This window comes from Ovis aries, chromosome 22, assembly GCF_016772045.2.
Source record: "Ovis aries strain OAR_USU_Benz2616 breed Rambouillet chromosome 22, ARS-UI_Ramb_v3.0, whole genome shotgun sequence".
Taxonomy (NCBI): domain Eukaryota; kingdom Metazoa; phylum Chordata; class Mammalia; order Artiodactyla; family Bovidae; genus Ovis; species Ovis aries.
The window spans coordinates 14,859,417-14,877,105 of NC_056075.1; the positions used below are offsets into that span (position 1 = coordinate 14,859,417).

The window sequence follows — 17,689 nt, forward strand, 5'->3', positions numbered from 1 at the left end:
GGAAAACTTTGGATGGTAGCTTACCTTGGAGTAAGGCTGAGCAATTTTCTTGTTTCCCAGAACCATGACGTAAGAAGAGAGAATTGCCAAAGTTGTGGCTGAAATCATAAAAATTTGAATTTTTTAAATAACTCTGGGTATCTAATATGTATGACTTATTCGATAATGTTGACTTCACAGTCTAGTGAATCATTTAAGAGTAAAGCTATAACGTTAGAAGGAGAAGGGATAGAAGAGAATCCAACATCATTCCAGGGATTATAGTTTAGGAAGAAATGCAAGACAGAAGTTTCAGAGCAAGAGGGAAAGATTCTGCTGGTGTCTTTGTCATGGAAACCTGCAACATGTTGATTTGGCTGCTTTGACTGTCATACTTGCCCGGTTGTGTCTCAAAATGTTACCCAGGGCACGTGACACTCATCCCTATGAGGAGTGGGGCACAAGGCACCCCCTCATTGAGTGTTTGATGAGATAATTGACGGTTAAAAAAAGCTACAAAAATTACCTGAATAAATAACACTGTAAAAGGCAGGCATCTAGACATTTTCCTGTTGCACAACTCCCACTCATTTCTCTGAGAGATAAAAGCAGCAAAGATTGACAATCTGCCAGTTTAACCGTTTTCACTGTGTACTTTTTCTGGGCAGGTTATTCACATCGAACTCCTTTGATGTGATCAGTGATGATGCTTTCATTGGTCTCCCACATCTAGAGTATTTGTAAGTAAAATAACCTTTTTTTTTAAAAAATGTAATGATACAGGACAAGGGCTCTGAGGTTCTACAGCTGTCTGACCAAAAATATTATAACCTATTGCAGATTCATAGAAAACAACAACATCAAGTCCATTTCAAGACATACTTTCCGAGGACTAAAGTCTTTAATTCACCTGTAAGTATGAACTTTGCTATTACATTTTGAGCTTGCCAATGGACAATGCAGTTCGATAATCTGTGGTTAATATTCATCATAGATAACCCACTTTATGGGTATCTATGAAAATTTAAGAAACCCAAATGATTTCTCTCCATGCGCACTTGCCTTTTCTCCCTGTCTTCAGCCAAGGTGTCCAGGAAACCCATTCCTATTAACATTAGCCCAACCAACAATAATTAGGAAAATATCCTAATGCAAGGAAATTATGTGAATGAAAGAATGTTTTTATTAACTGCATCATTACTCAACTTCATGAATTGATTATATAGTTTTTGCTGTTTCTCTTTTTCTGTATAAGCCCTGATTTCATATACATTTAAACATATACTAGAACCACAGGCCACATCTACACAGCACCTAAACAACTTTTTTAGGAGTAAAATACTTAATTATTCAGTGGGTGATTAGAGCTCCATCAGTTGTTCTGAATAGGAAATAATTTTACCTTCCTAGTTGTCACAACTAGGGGATGTAACTGGGATTTAGTGAGTGGAGAACAGCAGTGCTGTTGAGCACCCTGCAGTGCATAGGAGAGCCTCTCATCAGCCTGGAATGGCACAGTGCTATGCCTGAGAAACCAGATATGAACTGAATAACTCACCTCTCTTATTTTCAACTACACCCTACACACACACACACACATGTTTTTTAATGAAAATAGAAGGACATGGGGAGAAACGGCGCCAACATTTGTTGAGTGTCTACTGCTACAACGGTCAGTACACTTTACATAAATTTTCATTTAATTATCTCGACAATCCTGCCAGATAGGCAAAATAACCCCCATTTTATTTTTTAACCCCCACTCTAGAAATGAGGAAACAGAAGCTTGGAGGGGATATATGACAAGTAAACTGACTAGTTAGGGAATTATGATAACATCAACTCCAAGGCTGAACTGTTGTGGCTATTCATCCATTCAATACCTATCTCTCAAGTTCCTAATATGTATCTCATTAGTGTTAGATAAAGAGGCAAGCCATCTAAGCATCCCAGTCATTCTGTCCATTTCAACCTGTTGCCTCACAGTAGCTCATTTCTAGCTCTGTTCTAGACCCCAGGAGGTATCAGGTAACGAGGCAGGTAAAAATGCCTGCCCTTTGAGCCTTTCTTCTAGGGTGTCCCATGGTCTCATGCTGTCTCTGCTAAGTCGCTTCAGTCGTGTCCGACTCTGTGTGACCCCATAGACCAGAGCCCACCAGGCTCCCCAGTCCTTGGGATTCTCTAGCCAAGAACACTGGAGTGGGGTGCCATTGCCTTCTCCACATGCTGTCTCTGCTGGTTCCTATCTTTATTGTTACTTGGATTTGCAGCAATAGGGAACTGATGGCCCTATGTATTTTACAAAATCACTACACCTTTCAAGGCTTCTGTATATAGTCTTTTTAAAAGGATGAGGAAAATATTGTCTATAAAATAAACAGCAACACTGCTTTTCACATCATGTTGTAAGTGCTGCAAAATTGGCTGTGTATCATGGGAATGCTGTGCCATTTGATTATAGAGCCAAACGCCACCAAGCTTGAACTTTCAGACTAAAACAGATAAATGGAAACTCATGACTTCAACCTGAGATCTACTTGATTCACATAAATCCATTCAACACGGCCTGTGACTAATGGCTGAGCATCACGCGGGGCTGAAGGAAGAACATAAGACCCCACGGTTCTCTCTGGAAACCTGGACAGAGCCTTGCCATGACCCTCAGTTCACTCAAGTGTGTCTACTCTCCAGCCTAAAGGCCTACCTCATCTGGAGGGAAGAATGCAAAGAATGGGAGGGAAGGATGAAAGAGAGAAAAAGGAAGGGAAAAGGAGAGGAAAGTTAAGGAAGGCAGGAAAGGGAGGAAGAAAAAAATTTCTACAACACTCTTGTGAAGAACATCCATTTTGTTTGACTAGAGCTTACTATGTCCATCAAATGAAATGGATATAAATTTGGGTCATTATGAGGCCCCTTCTTTAGAAGTGTGAAGAGTATAAGAAGGAGGCATTGGTACATCATGTACTTATGTCTAGAAATTTTCAGGCTCAAGTGAAAGCATAATGCAGCCCTCAAAGAGAGGGGCATGAATCTTTAAGGATCAAACAGACAATGAAAGGGAAGCCCCACTGAAATCATGTGGGACCAGGTGCTGGAGGTAGGAGGGAGGTGTTAGGAGGGAACAGGTCAAAGTTGATTGAATATGACCCTTAGATTTCTTGCATTTTTATCAAATAGTTAGGTTGATTCAGTGACTGTGCCAAAAAGAGACTGTTTTCGAGCTACAAAAAAGGCATTGCCATATGGTTCATCCTAAATAGTCTCTAGGATGTGCCACACAAAAATGAAGAAAATCCAGCTCCAACCTGGAAGAGCTCCGTCTAGCAAGAGGAATCAGACAGATATTTCCTCTCTGAGTGCCTGGTCCCCACATCATGTCCTCCTTTCTAATTATGCTGTTCTTCCAGGGGTACTTCCTTCCTTCCTTTTTTCTTTTCTCCTTACCTGTTTTTTTTCCTTTCAAGAAGAGATAGGGGAGATTTAAAGCCCAAATGTCCCTCTGACTATTCAGCACACCAAGTTCATTTTCCATTATTAACCACTTATACCTACATTTGACATTTCTTTGAGCCATTAATTTTCTTTTTAAGATTTTAGGTTTCAAAGTGCACTTTTCTCCTCCTCAGATCAAGTCTTCTCAATTAAAGGCAATCATTCAAGTAGCAAATAATTATCACCTTGCCCTCTAACCCACAGGAAGAGTTTACAAAGCTTTTCATATTCTAGACCTTATTACAGTCTCTTGATGACCTTATGAAAGAGATAAGGTGGAGGGTTATGGAGAAAGTAGCATAGACATATATCTATACTATCATGAGTAAAGCAGATAGCCGGTGAGAAGTTGCTGTATGACACAGGGAGCCCAGCCGGGTGCTCTGTGATAATCTAGAAGGGTGAGAAGGAGGGAAGGGAGGGAGGCTTGAGAGGGAGGTGATTTACGTATAATTATGGCTGATTTGCATTGTTGTATGGCATAAATCATCACAACACTGTAAAGCAATTTTCCTCCAATTAAAAATAAATTTAAAAAGAGAAACAGGGCAGACACTAACCCTATTGGCAAATGAGAATTCAGAGGTGTGCCCTGAGTTTAAACTGCTCCCCAGTTAGTACTGGTAAAAGCCAGAAGTTTTCCAAGATCTTTAATGAGACCTCTAGTGCCGTCTCCACCGTGTCAATTATAGAAGGACCAGGGAGCTTTATGAATGGCGAGGTCCTTCCACGGAGAAGGCAATGACACCCCACTCCAGTACTCTTGCCTGGAGAATCCCATGGGCGGAGGAGCCTGGTAGGCTGCAGTCCATGGGGTCTCGAAGAGTCGGACACGACTGAGCGACTTCACTTTCACTTTCCACTTTCATGCATTGGAGAAGGAAATGGCAACCCACTCCAGTGTTCTTGCCTGGAGAATCCCAGGGATGGGGGAGCCTGGTGGGCTGCCGTCTATGGGGTCGCACAGAGTCGGACACGACTGAAGCGACTTAGCAGCAGCAGCAGCAGGTCCTTCCACAGGACATGATCTGAGAAGCAAACACAAATGGGGAAGGAAGAGAAGATCCTGAAGACAGGAGCCCTACCCTCACTCTTGGTCTCCAAATGCAATTAGCTGGAATTAGACGTATACTTTTTTTGTTGGCCTAAAAAAAAATATTTTGTATTGGAATATAGCTGATTAACAATGTTGTGATAGTTTCAGGTGGACAGCAACAAGTCTCACCCATACATATATGTATATATCCATTCTTCCCCAAACTCCCCTTCCATCCAGGCTGCCACGTAACATACTCTCAATAGTGTGTAGAATATGTATGTACTTTTGTAGTATGTACAAGAGTAGACATACACTTTTAGATCCAACTAGTTCCCACTCTGGCTTAACATTAGAGCTGCTCCAAGGGAACTTGTGAGCATTGATATAAATTCAGTTCATTCCTAAAGAAGCAATGAACTTACCTCATCTTCTTATACATCTATCTCAGTAGACTTGCCTTGTAAAGAGACATTTTAAGATAACTTAAAATTTACTATACAGACTCCCCTCTCCTTTGGAAAAATCCCTCCCCAAAAGAGAATTCCTTATATTTAAGTCCTTACAAATCCTGTCAAATTCCGAGAGCCTCTCTTGATTCTTCTAAATGACTGTCCTAATAGTATACATGATTAACTTGAGTGTTTGAATAGTTCACATATTTCAGAAAGGTTTGAATTTTTCTGGTAACCATGTATTACTTCTGAAATCAGGGGAAAAATGAATTAAAAAATAGTTTATGGCCAATGACGGCAAAATTTCTAAACATTTTGTAGTGGTTTCTGTTAACACCCACAATGTTCTAGTAATGATTCCCTTGGGCATCGCATAAGTGTCATGGTGGCTAAGGTCCAGTGGAGGCAGGCTTGTTTGCATGTATGTATAAAAACATTTGGGGAAAATTGTCATTGATCTATACATGTCGTGAAGCACCTACTGGTTATTCTGCAATGTGGAGGTGCAAAAGACATATATGCAGTCCCCAAACTCAGGGCATCCATGTGTCCCCAGTTAATCAGGCAGGATGTCCTCACTTCAGCCTTCACAATGACAAGCATGTATAGGGGGCAGTGGGATACAGTGGCTGAGGAGGTTGTCTCTGCCACCAGACTGCGTGCGTTCAAAGCCAGGCTTTACCCATTAATAGCTCTGGGACATCAGGCAGGTCACTAAGCTTCATGGTGCCTCCAATTTCTTCTGTGTAAAACAGAAGTGATAACAGTCATCTGTAAAAATAGGGGTGGAAAATAATAAGATACTTAGGAACACCTAGATTCTAAGACTGACAGGAGATTAGACCAGTTACTCGATGTGAAGTACCTGGAACAGAGCGTGGTATGCAGCAAACACCATCATGTAGGAAAAAACTAAGCTTCGCTGCCTAACCTCTACTGATTCTGGATCAGGACTCCAAATGCTGCAGTGTATTTATCCCCTTTAAACATTTTGTATGAAATTAAAATAACTGCACTTGAAGTACTGCAAATTCAGTGAGACACCAACTCAAGCTGAGAAGCTGCACTGCAGGGAGGCTGGGAGCACCCCAGATGGCCGTGGGCGAAGCTTTCTTAGCAGCAGAGCCCAGTGGCACTGAAACAAACGTGCTGTCTGAGCCAGTCTGGTCTGCCTTAGCAAGAAGACTTTCCAGTAGGTTCCATAAGCCATAATTAGAGGTTTTCTCAGGTAAACCACGAAAACACCAAAGTGGAGTGAAAGTGGAAGTCGCTCAGTCGTGTGTGACTCTTTGCAACCCTATGGGCTATACAGTCCATGAGATTCTCCAGGCCAGAATACTGAAGCGAGTAGCCGTTCCCTTCTCCAGGGGATCTTCCTAACCCAGGGATCGAACCCAGGTCTCCTGCAGTGCGGGTTTATTCTTCACCAGCTGAACCACCAGGCAAGCCCGAAGTGGAGGGAATGGTCATCATTTCCATTGGGAAGGAAAGCCTGCCTGCCATTAGGAATGCTTGACCCTTCTCAGTCAGTCTCAAGGCAGCTAGGTGTTCAGTTGGGCAGTTTCCTAGGTATTTTAAAGGATGTTTCTTAGGTAGATTCTGAATCAGGACTTAGAGAATGGAGCTTAGTTGCAGACACACTTTCAAAAACCCTCCTAGGAGAACTTTCCTGGTGATCCAATAGCTAAGATTCTAAGCTTCCAAAGCAAGGGTCTAGGTTCAATCCCTGGTTAGGAAACTAGGTCCCACATGTCACAAATAAGTGTTCACATGCTGTAATTAAATGACCTCTAATGGTGCAACTAAGGCCTGGTGCAGCCAAGGAGAAAAAAAAAAAAATTAAAGGAACCCTCCTAGGGAATTCCCTGGCGGACTTGGCCCTTTCACAACAGGGTTTGAACCTTGGCCAGGAACTAGGATCCCAGGCTCACAGGAGGGAGGGAACTTTGTGAGTATCAGGAGAAAGTGATGTCAGGGTAAGACAATGGTAATTCACGGGGCTTTGCAGTTTCTCCCTAACTCACTGTCTTGGTGTACGGAGCCTGAGACGCAATCTCTGCCCTTTTCTCTGTTTAGATTGGTGCCCTTTCTCTTATCCATTCAATCCTGTCCCATTCATCCACTCATTCATTCAATCATTTATTCATTTAAAAGCAGCTGTTGAGGACTTACATTATGTCAGGCCCTGGGGTTTAAGACAAACATCCTTCTAGTACTCACTGCAGAGTAATCCTAGAAAACAATTAACATCAGTGAAATGTCTCACTTCCCTGTCTTCACTTCTCTCCCAACCAATTCTACCCCTCATCAGCTACCCAGATACAGTGCATTCTTCAGTTCAGTTCAGTCGCTCAGTCGTGTCCGACTCTTTGCGACCCCATGGATCGCAGCACTCCAGGCCTCCCTGTCCATCACCATCTCCGGAGTTCACTCAGACTCACGTCCATCGAGTCGGTGATGCCATCCAGCCATCTCATCCTCTGTCGTCCCCTTCTCCTCCTGCTCCCAATCCCTCCCAGCATCTTACCCCTTAGTAAAGCCTGTAGTGAAGCGCATTGATTTTTTTTCTTTTTTTAATTTTGGAATTTTAAAATCTTTTTTTTTAGACCAAAACAAACAAAATGCAGTTCACCCATTTCTCCCACCCCTCAACCCCACCTCCAGCAACCACCAATTTGTTCTCTGTATCTATGAAGTTCACTGTTAACATCCTGGCTATGTGAGGCCTACAGCTTTATTCTTCAAGCAGAAAGTGAAACTCTCAATTCACCAGCTCTTTTAAAGAACTGTGTTGGGCAGCAAGGGAAACAGGTGTCTCTTCCTTGGTAATCTTAACGGCTGCAGTAATTCAGCACCAGACTGTTTTATCACTTCCCTCCCACTGTCCTAAGACCCAGCCTACTCCAAGCATGCATCCTGAAGCCAGTTGTACGTTGCGCTGGTGTCTGGGAGAGGGACATCCATTTAGGAGAAGTTAGCATAGGCACTGTAGGACACAATTGTGCCAGCAAATATTTTAAGATATGTAACTTGAGAGTGACTCTAGACTGGTCCAAGACACCAAGAAATTTCTTCATTCAACCACCAATCAGTAAAAGGAATTGTGGAGATGCTCTCTTGCAAAATCTTCTTTAGCAACATTTTCTTAATACTATGTAGGGAGACAGTCACAGCACTTCATTTGTATGGTCAGTTTTCTAAATGCTGTTTTGGGGCAATGATCACACGAAAGCCCTTCTCCTTCCAGTCCCCTCCTCCCAAGTGCCCTTTATTGAAAGCAGTCCATATACCAGCTACCATCCTGAGTTAATGCATTTTTTTAAACACTCTTATAATATGAGGTATTATTACCTCCACTTAAAAATGAAAAAACTGAGTTGCAGAGAAGGTACATAACCAAAGTCACACAGCCAGTAAATAGTGGAGTCAGGATTCAAACAGCTCAGAATGACTCCAAAGCTATGCCCTTCATCACAAAATGGACTGTCACTGAGGCTGAAACCTTCTGATTCAGTTCCCTGTCTTCTGTGCCAAGGTTCATTGAAAAAGTTTTCTAATCCAGTCTAGTGGTAATTCCCCAAATGCAGAAAAACAACATAATTAACTTAAAACTAGGTTTTAAATGTCTTAATGCTTGCACTTGAGAAATCTCGTACTAATTAGAAGAGGTAGAAACATAAGACTTTTGAGAGTGTTTTAAGATGAATTTGAGAGAATTTTCAAGAGCTTTGGAGGCCGACAGCATAGGCTCCTTTGTTTTAGTTTTCAATTTTTATTGCGAAAATTAAAACCGCTCCTAAGGAAAGTGTATAACATGTATATGTATGTATGCATGCTCAGTTGCTTCAGTTCAACTCTTTGTGACCCTATAAACTGTAGCCCACCAGGCTCCTCTGTCCATGGGATTTTTCAGGCAAGAATACTAGAGTGGGTTGCCATGCCCTCCTCTAGGGGATCTTCCTGACCCAGGGATTGAACCTGAGTCTGCTGGTGGGCTCTTTACCCACTGAGCCATCTGAGAAATGCAAGTATATGTATAGTGCTGATTAAATACAAATCACCAGTACTAGCCACCCTTCCCGGTTATACAGTATCTGCTCCCAGTTACGTGCACATTTCTGCAGTGTGGACACATGACCTTTTCCTCGATACTATCAGGACTGTTCCCTACTCATTACTCTTGATTAGAATCAGAATCATTTTAGCAATATGTGGAAGAACAAATAGAGAAGGAGAAAACAATTCCTGTGATAAAGCAAGAACTGGAAGAAGGGAAAAAAGGAGATGATTAAACAGGATGAATGGATGATTGGATAGATGGATATTTATGAGGAAGCTGTTTTCTAAGGAGGGATGAATGAATGAATGGAGCTAAAAAGGAAAAAAATGTAGAAAAAGAACAGGAAAAAAGAGTGTGCTGGAGTCAGGGTAGTTAGACAGGCCTTCAAGTTTGAGAGCTGTGGGTTCTAAGAGCTGGTGGTTGAGCTGCTCCTGGAGCGAGTGGGGGGAGGGAAGGAGGGGAAGGGTGGCCTGAGTGTGAGGGGAGAGCGCATGGAGACTACAGACATGGGAAGACAGCCCTTAGTTGTCTAAGAGTGTGAGGCTCACATTCAGTGCTAAATAGAAAGACCGATGCCCAGGCATTATTTTGTTACTGGTATTTTGGAGTGTTTCTTTGTTCATTTTGTTTAATACCATAAATTTAAAAGGGCCATAAATGCATTTATTTTGTTTGTGACTACAGTTTACATCACTCTTTTTTTTTTTTTTTTTTCTTCCCAGGAGCCTTGCAAACAACAATCTCCAGACTCTCCCAAAAGATATTTTCAAAGGCCTGGATTCTTTAACAAATGTGTAAGAGGACCTAAGAAATCACTGATTAATTAATTAATTTGCAGTAGTTAACAAAGAAGTCTGGTGTTGATTATTAAAATTTTTAATTGGCTTTAAATTAAATGAGAAATTTAAAATTTTAATTTGTCTTAAATTTTGAATTTAGTTGGACTACTGTTTGAGTCTCCTAGGGTTTCTTCCACTATAGTTTGAAAACGTATCCCTAAGCTTTCCTTTGATAAAGTGTGTGTCTGTATGGGAGGGACTGATGACAAGGGAGCTGGGGGGGAGATGGGGCAGAGGAGAGCTAGATAGAAATTTCAAGAAGCCTGTTTTTTTCTCACGGGGTTCAGGAAACGGGGCTACAAAGGAAAAACACAAAGAAGTCTGGGTAACTGACAGAATAAAGATGAAAGGTTACACCCATGGGTTGGTCAGTCAACAGAGAAATAGAGCAGGAAGTGGGGGAAGGGAGGAAAGTTTGCCTTTTCTCTCATTAGACTGAACAACAACCCTAGGCTTAATCCCCAGGAATTTGGCTTAAGCCCCAGGAAGGGAATGAACTTAATTTTTTTTGACCCTTTTTCAAACAAAAGAGCTTTCAAACTTTGACTTTTAAGCCTCAGAGTGAAAGATCTTTGTAAGGAATTTGTATATTTTGCAGTAAGCAAAGCAAGTAATGTATGCCTAACCATCTCAAAAGCAATTTAGCTTCAATAAGTGCCTTCCAAAACATTAGAAAAGTATTTAACTGCCACAAGGTAGAACATAGGAACAAACAAAAGATGTGTGAAAACAAAAGAGTTCATATTTATCAGGTACTTTGCTATAGAATATATATTCAAAACAACTTTTCTCCAACAGAATTTGAGTCAAGTATTCTCTCCTAAGCCCAGTATTTAACATCAAATCAGCTAGCTAGTGAAAAACTTTCTTTGTTCCTTGTAGTACTCCCCCAGCCCCTCCTCCATGCCTATTACCCCAATTCCTAAAAGATGGTTTATTTCCAAGAGAGTGTCAGAATCAGGACACTTCCAAAGAGTCTTGGACAGACCACAGTTATCCACTCTGGTTTACAATAGATCAGAAAAGTTGACACTCATTATTTCTGGGTCAGAGTAGTCTTGGGATATGAAGTCTGTCCTGTGAACGTCTTGCAAGTTAGATAACTCCATGGCAGACTTGGGGATATAGCTTATTTGGAGACCCTCTGGCCCAACCTTATGTCAGTCTAAACCCCACGCTAGCAAAAGAAATATCACTTGAAATGGGCTTAGTTTCTCCAAGGAATCTTGTCATGGGTTTGGCCTACCTTGATATGCCCAAATCAAGAATTATTTAGAAGTGCAAGGATCCATGCCAATATGCCCTTTAATAGATTTTTCTTGGTTTTCTTTATTCCTTAAAACACATTTTTAAGCGCTCCAACACTTAAAAATTATTCTTGTGCTGTGTGAAAAGTAGACAATACCTATCTTAGGAATTCTATGTGACAGAGACGAGTTTTAGGAAAGAGATTGGGTTTCTGAACAGAAACAATGCAAATAAACAGAACTGATGAGTTGGGATCATATGTGGAAATTTAAACTATTTGTGCTGTGCAGTTTATTACGGGCATGAGCTATTGTATGTCTGCATTAACTCGGCTGTATTGAAGTCATTTCCTATTAAAATTGAATTTGAAGACCATGGAATAGGATCAGGATTAATTACATCTGTGAGGAAGAAGAAAAGCAAATAGCTCACTTGATTTGATTAAATATAGTCCAACTGTCACTACATTCTGTGTTTTAGAGCCTGTGTTGCCCAATATGGTGGCCGCACACTTAAAATGTGTTCCTAGTGTGACTGAGGAGCTCAATTTTAAATTTTACTTAGTTTTTTTAAAAAAATCAAATAAAAAAAACTAATTTAAGAACTGATTTTTCTGTTCAATTATTGGAAAACTTTTAAGTATGCTTGGAACAATTTGGGTGTATGAATCTTTTTTTTTTTTCAACTGTGAGTTTTATTAAATCTAAACACAAATCAGGAACTTCTGCTGAAATTTTATTATCCAAATTGAGATATACTATAAGCATAAAATACACATTAGACTCCACAGAGACTTAATATTGAAAAAGCATGCAAAATATCTCATAAGTAATTTTTATATTACTATATGTCAAAATGATAAAATTCTGTATGTATTGGGTTACATAACATATGATATTAAAAATAATTTCATCTGTTTCTTTTTACTTTTTTAATGTGTCTATAGAAAATTTTTAAACTACATATGCGGTTCACATTGTATTCCTATAGACAGCACAGCTCTAGACTGAACTACCTTTGAATCCAAGAGGGAGTAAGTTATGAGGTTCCATTGACTGGAGTGGCTTGCAAGGGTGCACTGTGGTCCTTTCTGAGCCCAAAGTGAATGATCAGACAGGCTCAAGGTAGATTATGAGGCATGATATAAAACCAGGTGAGAGCATCCTGCTCACATAATTGCTATGGTAAGAGTCATGCCTGTGAAGGAAGGACCCTTGTATATCAAAAGCAGCTGAAGTTTGTCTTTCAGTGACCTGAGAGGTAATTCATTTAATTGTGACTGTAAACTGAAGTGGCTGGTGGAATGGCTAAGCCACACCAATGCAACTGTTGAAGACATCTATTGTGAAGGCCCTCCAGAATACAAGAAGCGCAAAATCAATAGTCTTTCCTCCAAGGACTTTGATTGCATCATTACAGGTAATGTATTCCAAATTATTCCATCTTGTACGATTAAACTAAGGGTTACATTTTTTTTTTACATATGCAGGAACTGATGTTTTTTATACATTAAAAACCAACTGAGCAATTTAAAGATATTATGAACCATTAACTTCATGTGTTTAAAAGCAAAGTAAAATTGCCATTTCACTGTTTCTCTAGAATAAATGTATTTCTTATGGACATTTGAGATCTAGCCAACGAATGAGGCATTAGCACAGCTACTAATCATCATTTTCAATTTTTGCAGAGTTTGCAAAGTCTCAAGACCTGCCTTATCAATCACTGTCCATAGACACTTTTTCTTATATGAACGATGAGTATGTCGTCATCGCTCAGCCTTTTACTGGAAAGTGCATTTTCCTTGAATGGGACCATGTAGAAAAGACCTTCCGGAATTATGACAACATCACAGGTATGAAAAGGCTGATTGTATTTTGAATGGAAAGTTAAACTGCTTGGGTCAAGGGCAAAAGGAAAAGATGAGTGGTATCAGGGAATGCTTTGGGCAGGTTTGTGGTTTAGTCGCTAAATCGTGTCCAACTCCTGCGACCCCATGGACTGTAGCCCACCAGGCTCCTCCGTCCATAGGATTTTCCAAGCAAGAATACTGGCATGGGTTGCCATTTCCTTCTGCAGGAGATCTCCCTGATCCAGGGATCAAACGTGGGTCTCCAGAACTTTAGGCAGTTTTTTACCAGTTTAGAGCTACCAGGTTTAGAATCATTTGAATCCTAAATCTACCATTTGAGATTGTTCCCTAAAGCTTAATTTCCTCAGTTGTAAAATGGTAATACTAATACTTAACTTGCAGGGCTGTTATAAAATAATGAGAGCACATGTTCAAGAAACTTAGCATAGGACCTATCTGAGTAAACATGCAATAAAAAGTGGGTTATTTTTCTTGAAAGAAAAAGTACTAGACTAAGAATTATGAATTCTATCTAGGTTCTGCCATAAACAAACTAGTTAAGCCACACTCTCACTGGGCCCATTTTTTAAACCACAAGACTGAGTTTATTTTAGATCAATGAATCTCAAACTTTATTGCAAAAACATTACTTCTGCAAAATGTTCATGTATGACTTGTGACATAAGGATTTTATGGTCCAGTAAATTTGGGACCCATATCTCCCTCTTGGAGATTCAAAATTAATAACACACATTAGAGGCTCTGAGAAATCCTGCAGTGAGGACACAAACCTCTTTCTAGTATTTTTTGCATTTAATTTGATGATGGAAATCTTTTTCTTTTTTCCTCTCATGAAAACTTTTACTTAGGTCACCTCTTAAGTTTCTTCTTCATTTCAACAACTTTCAAGTGTTTAAGTCATAAATTAGAACATGAGGCTCCCTCTGAAATCACCTTCACATGAGCATTAGCTTCTAACACCCTTAAACTTGCTTCTGAGAGCACTCCCACATCCCCATAGAAGGTCACCCACTTGACAAGGCTGGGATAGTTATAACTAGATTTTGTTGGCAGTCATCAACCCTATTGCTCAAAGGATCAGGACAGGTTTGGGTCTTGCCTAAGACTGAGGTGCCCAGATAACTGAATCCCCTCCAAAGTGAGACCCTCCTAGAATCCTCTTTCCTTCTCAAGGAGGAAGGCTATGCTTCCCTTTCTCCTGAAGCCCCCTCAGTTCTCCAGTGGATTGTAGCAGGGCTTTGTACAGTCTAAACCAGCTTCTTCTTACATGTTGTACAGTCTCTCAATTGCTATGAATGAATCTTTAGAAAAGCACTTGAAAGAAAAATGAGTCATATATTCGCAGACTTCCAGATGACATCATCTAGTCCAGGATGATGAATATATGTCATATACGCAGTCACTATCCCCTCCCTCACACCATATAGACATTGTTAATCTGTCATGATGTTCTTTCTTGCAGAGGACAGAATCCTTCTTAATACAGTTCTCCAGGTGGTCCCAATCAATCAGTCAATATTGGTACATGCTTGAAAACTAGTAGCCATCTTTAAGGAGAAGGTGATGGCATCCCATCCCATGGACGGAGGAGCCTGGTGGGCTGCAGTCCATGGGGTCGCTAAGGGTCAGACACAACAGAACGACTTCACTTTCACTTTTCACTTTCATGCATTGGAGAAGGAAATGGCAACTCACTCCAGTGTTCATGCCTGGAGAGTCCCAGGGACAGGGGAGCCTGGTAGGCTGTCGTCTATGGGTTGCACAGAGTCAGACACGACTGAAGTGACTTAGCAGCAGCAGCAGCAGCAGTCATCTCTAATCTAGTTCCAACTTTCATTGTATAGAAGGGAAAACTGAATCCCAGAGAAGAGATTTTTTCAAGGTCACAGAATCAGCTGAGTCTTGAAAAGAGTCATAAATAGAATAATTTTGCCTATGCATGCAACCAATTAATAGAAAGAGTTGATGTGGAACTTATTACCTCAAAGCCCTTAGAGCTGCAGTTAGAAAAAACCTGGGGCTAGATCTGCCTTGCTCTCTTTGGATTTCTGAGAACCAACCTCCCTCTAGAAGATCAGAATCTATTGATAAATTAAACTCTTAACAAATGATACTGAGCTAGGCTTCTGACAGACCCCCATGTAGTTTTCTAAAAAGTTTCCCAAAGTAACTTTCAGGAGCATCGCCCATGACTGTACCCCTCTTTCACTTTTCTTAAGGATTCTTCTTCCTTCTCTTCTGCCACTGGTGACCTAAAGCTTCAGAAAAACCCTGAGTGACATCTCTCTTTTCTTAGGGGAAAGTTAGTTGATTCTAGAGCTAGAAGCCATTCATTACAGAGAACAGAGCAATTGAAGATAGAGCCGTGGGCTGCCCAGGCCACTGCTCAAGACTTGGTGAGGTTGTCCTAGAACCTTGTGGAATCCAAGCCCAAGGTGGAAGCCCCAATATAGCTAACTCCTCACTCTGGGTTAAGTTAAAAGCATAGGGACACTGGTAACCTTAGGCTTGAATCTCAGCTCTGCCTTATAGCAGCATCGAACCTCTCTGACTTTCAGCCTGCTCACCTGCAAAAGGAAGGGTAATAATAATATTTATCTCTTAAGATTGATGGGAAATTTAATGAGATGATCTGGCAAAGCACAAAGTAGGTGCTCAATAAATGGCAGTTTCCACTAGAATTACTGTGACTAATTCATGATATGTCAGGGAAAGCAATGATTCTTTTCTATAAGAAGTGAGAGGAGAGGAAGCTCCCTGACGGTCCAGTAGTTAGTACTCACTGCTTTCGCTGGTCAATCCCTGGTTGAGGGAACTTAGATCCATGTGTGGCTTGGCCAAAAAAAAAGAAAAAAGACAAAGAAGAGGGACTTCACTGGCTGTCTTCCCTGGCAGTTCAAAGGTTAAGACTCTGCACTTCCAATGAATGGGGCGCAGGCTCAGCTCCTGGTGGGGGAACTAAGCTCCCACATGCCACGTGGTGCAGCCAAAAAAATTTTTTTTTAATTAAAGACAATGAAGAAGAAGAAATGAGAGGGAAAACTCAAGCTGTAGCCATGTGTCCTGAATGTCTAGTACACATTGGATGTGACAAGACAACTCTGTTGTTGGTAACAAGGCTCCATGAGGCAAAAAGGCACAGTCTTGTTGCCACTGGATCTGATTAAAAAACTGACTTTGCTTAATCAACCAAAGAAATCTCTTATTTCAGGCTGAAACAAGATTTTGGTGGCAGCTGCATGGTCTCAGCCTGTGTATTAACGTGCTCCCAAAGAGGATGGCCATCCTCCTAATCTCTCATTTGTCTTTCCCAGGCACGTCCACTGTAGTGTGCAAGCCTATAGTCATTGAAACTCAGCTCTATGTCATTGTGGCCCAGCTGTTTGGCGGCTCTCACATCTATAAGCGAGACAGTTTTGCAAATAAATTCATAAAAATCCAGGATATTGAAATCCTCAAAATCCGAAAACCCAATGACATTGAAACATTCAAGATTGAAAACAACTGGTACTTCGTTGTTGCTGACAGTTCAAAAGCTGGTTTCACTACCATTTATAAATGGAACGGAAATGGATTCTACTCCCATCAATCTTTACATGCATGGTACAGGGATACTGATGTGGAATATCTAGAAATAGCCAGAACACCTCAGACTCTCAGAACGCCTCATTTAATACTGTCCAGTAGTTCCCAGCGTCCTGTCATTTATCAGTGGAACAAAGCAATACAATTATTCACTAACCAAACTGACATCCCTAACATGGAGGATGTGTATGCCGTTAAGCACTTTTCAGTGAAAGGCGATGTGTACATTTGCTTGACAAGATTCATTGGTGATTCCAAAGTAATGAAATGGGGAGGCTCCTCATTTCAGGATATTCAGAGGATGCCATCACGAGGATCCATGGTGTTCCAGCCTCTTCAGATAAATAACTATCAATATGCAATTCTTGGAAGTGATTATTCCTTTACTCAAGTGTATAACTGGGATGCAGAGAAAGCCAAATTTGTAAAATTTCAGGAATTAAATGTTCAGGCACCAAGATCATTCACGCATGTGTCCATTAATAAACGCAATTTTCTTTTTGCTTCCAGTTTTAAGGGAAACACACAGATTTACAAACATGTCATAGTTGACTTAAGCGCATGACACACCAAATTCTGTGGCTGCCATCAGTAACTTTCTACAGTACCTGATCCGGATGAACTCAAATGCATGATGACTCTTCTTTTCACACTTGCAAATGAATGCCTTCCAAACATTGAGACTGCTAGAACCAAGCACTACCCGTATCTCCATCCTTACCTGTCCAGTCCAGTGGTGTGGGAAGTTACCTTTTATAAGACAAAACCGAATTGTGTAACTGTTCTTTGCAGTGAAGATGTGTAAATAAGCGTTTAATGGTATCTGTTACTCCAAAAAGAAATATGAATATGTACTTTTCCATTTATTTATTCATGTGTTCAGAAACAACTGCCAAATAAAATGTTTACATTTTCTTTCATATCCCAAAGGTAATTACTTACAGGAGTTATTTTATTCTGGGTGATAGTATGTTGAGTAAAGAGTTTTATACAGTGGGGTTATATTTGGATTGAGAATTTATGTAGTAAATAATGATTGAAGATGAACATTCATATTGATTGCCTATCATTTATTATCAGGTTGATCAGCTGAGCTTGAACATTCAGACGTGTTTCTCAAGG

The 17,689-nt window shown here is 40.6% G+C and overlaps 1 protein-coding gene across 2 annotated transcripts in view; it reads left to right on the forward strand.

Annotated features, from left to right (window-relative positions):
- Nucleotides 1-17,489, forward strand: part of LGI1 (leucine rich glioma inactivated 1) — a 36,097-nt gene extending 18,608 nt beyond the window's left edge. The window contains exons 3-8 of one of the 2 annotated variants that reach the window (XM_004020043.6): nt 648-719; nt 820-891; nt 9,745-9,816; nt 12,359-12,528; nt 12,800-12,964; nt 16,297-17,489. In XM_004020043.6, the coding sequence (XP_004020092.1) occupies nt 648-719; nt 820-891; nt 9,745-9,816; nt 12,359-12,528; nt 12,800-12,964; nt 16,297-17,132 (1,387 nt within the window). In that variant the 3' untranslated portion in view covers nt 17,133-17,489. The remainder of the gene's footprint in view (nt 1-647; nt 720-819; nt 892-9,744; nt 9,817-12,358; nt 12,529-12,799; nt 12,965-16,296) is intronic. The other variant, XM_012102587.5, reaches the window with a different exon arrangement.
- The last annotated feature ends 200 nt before the right edge of the window (nt 17,490-17,689 follow it).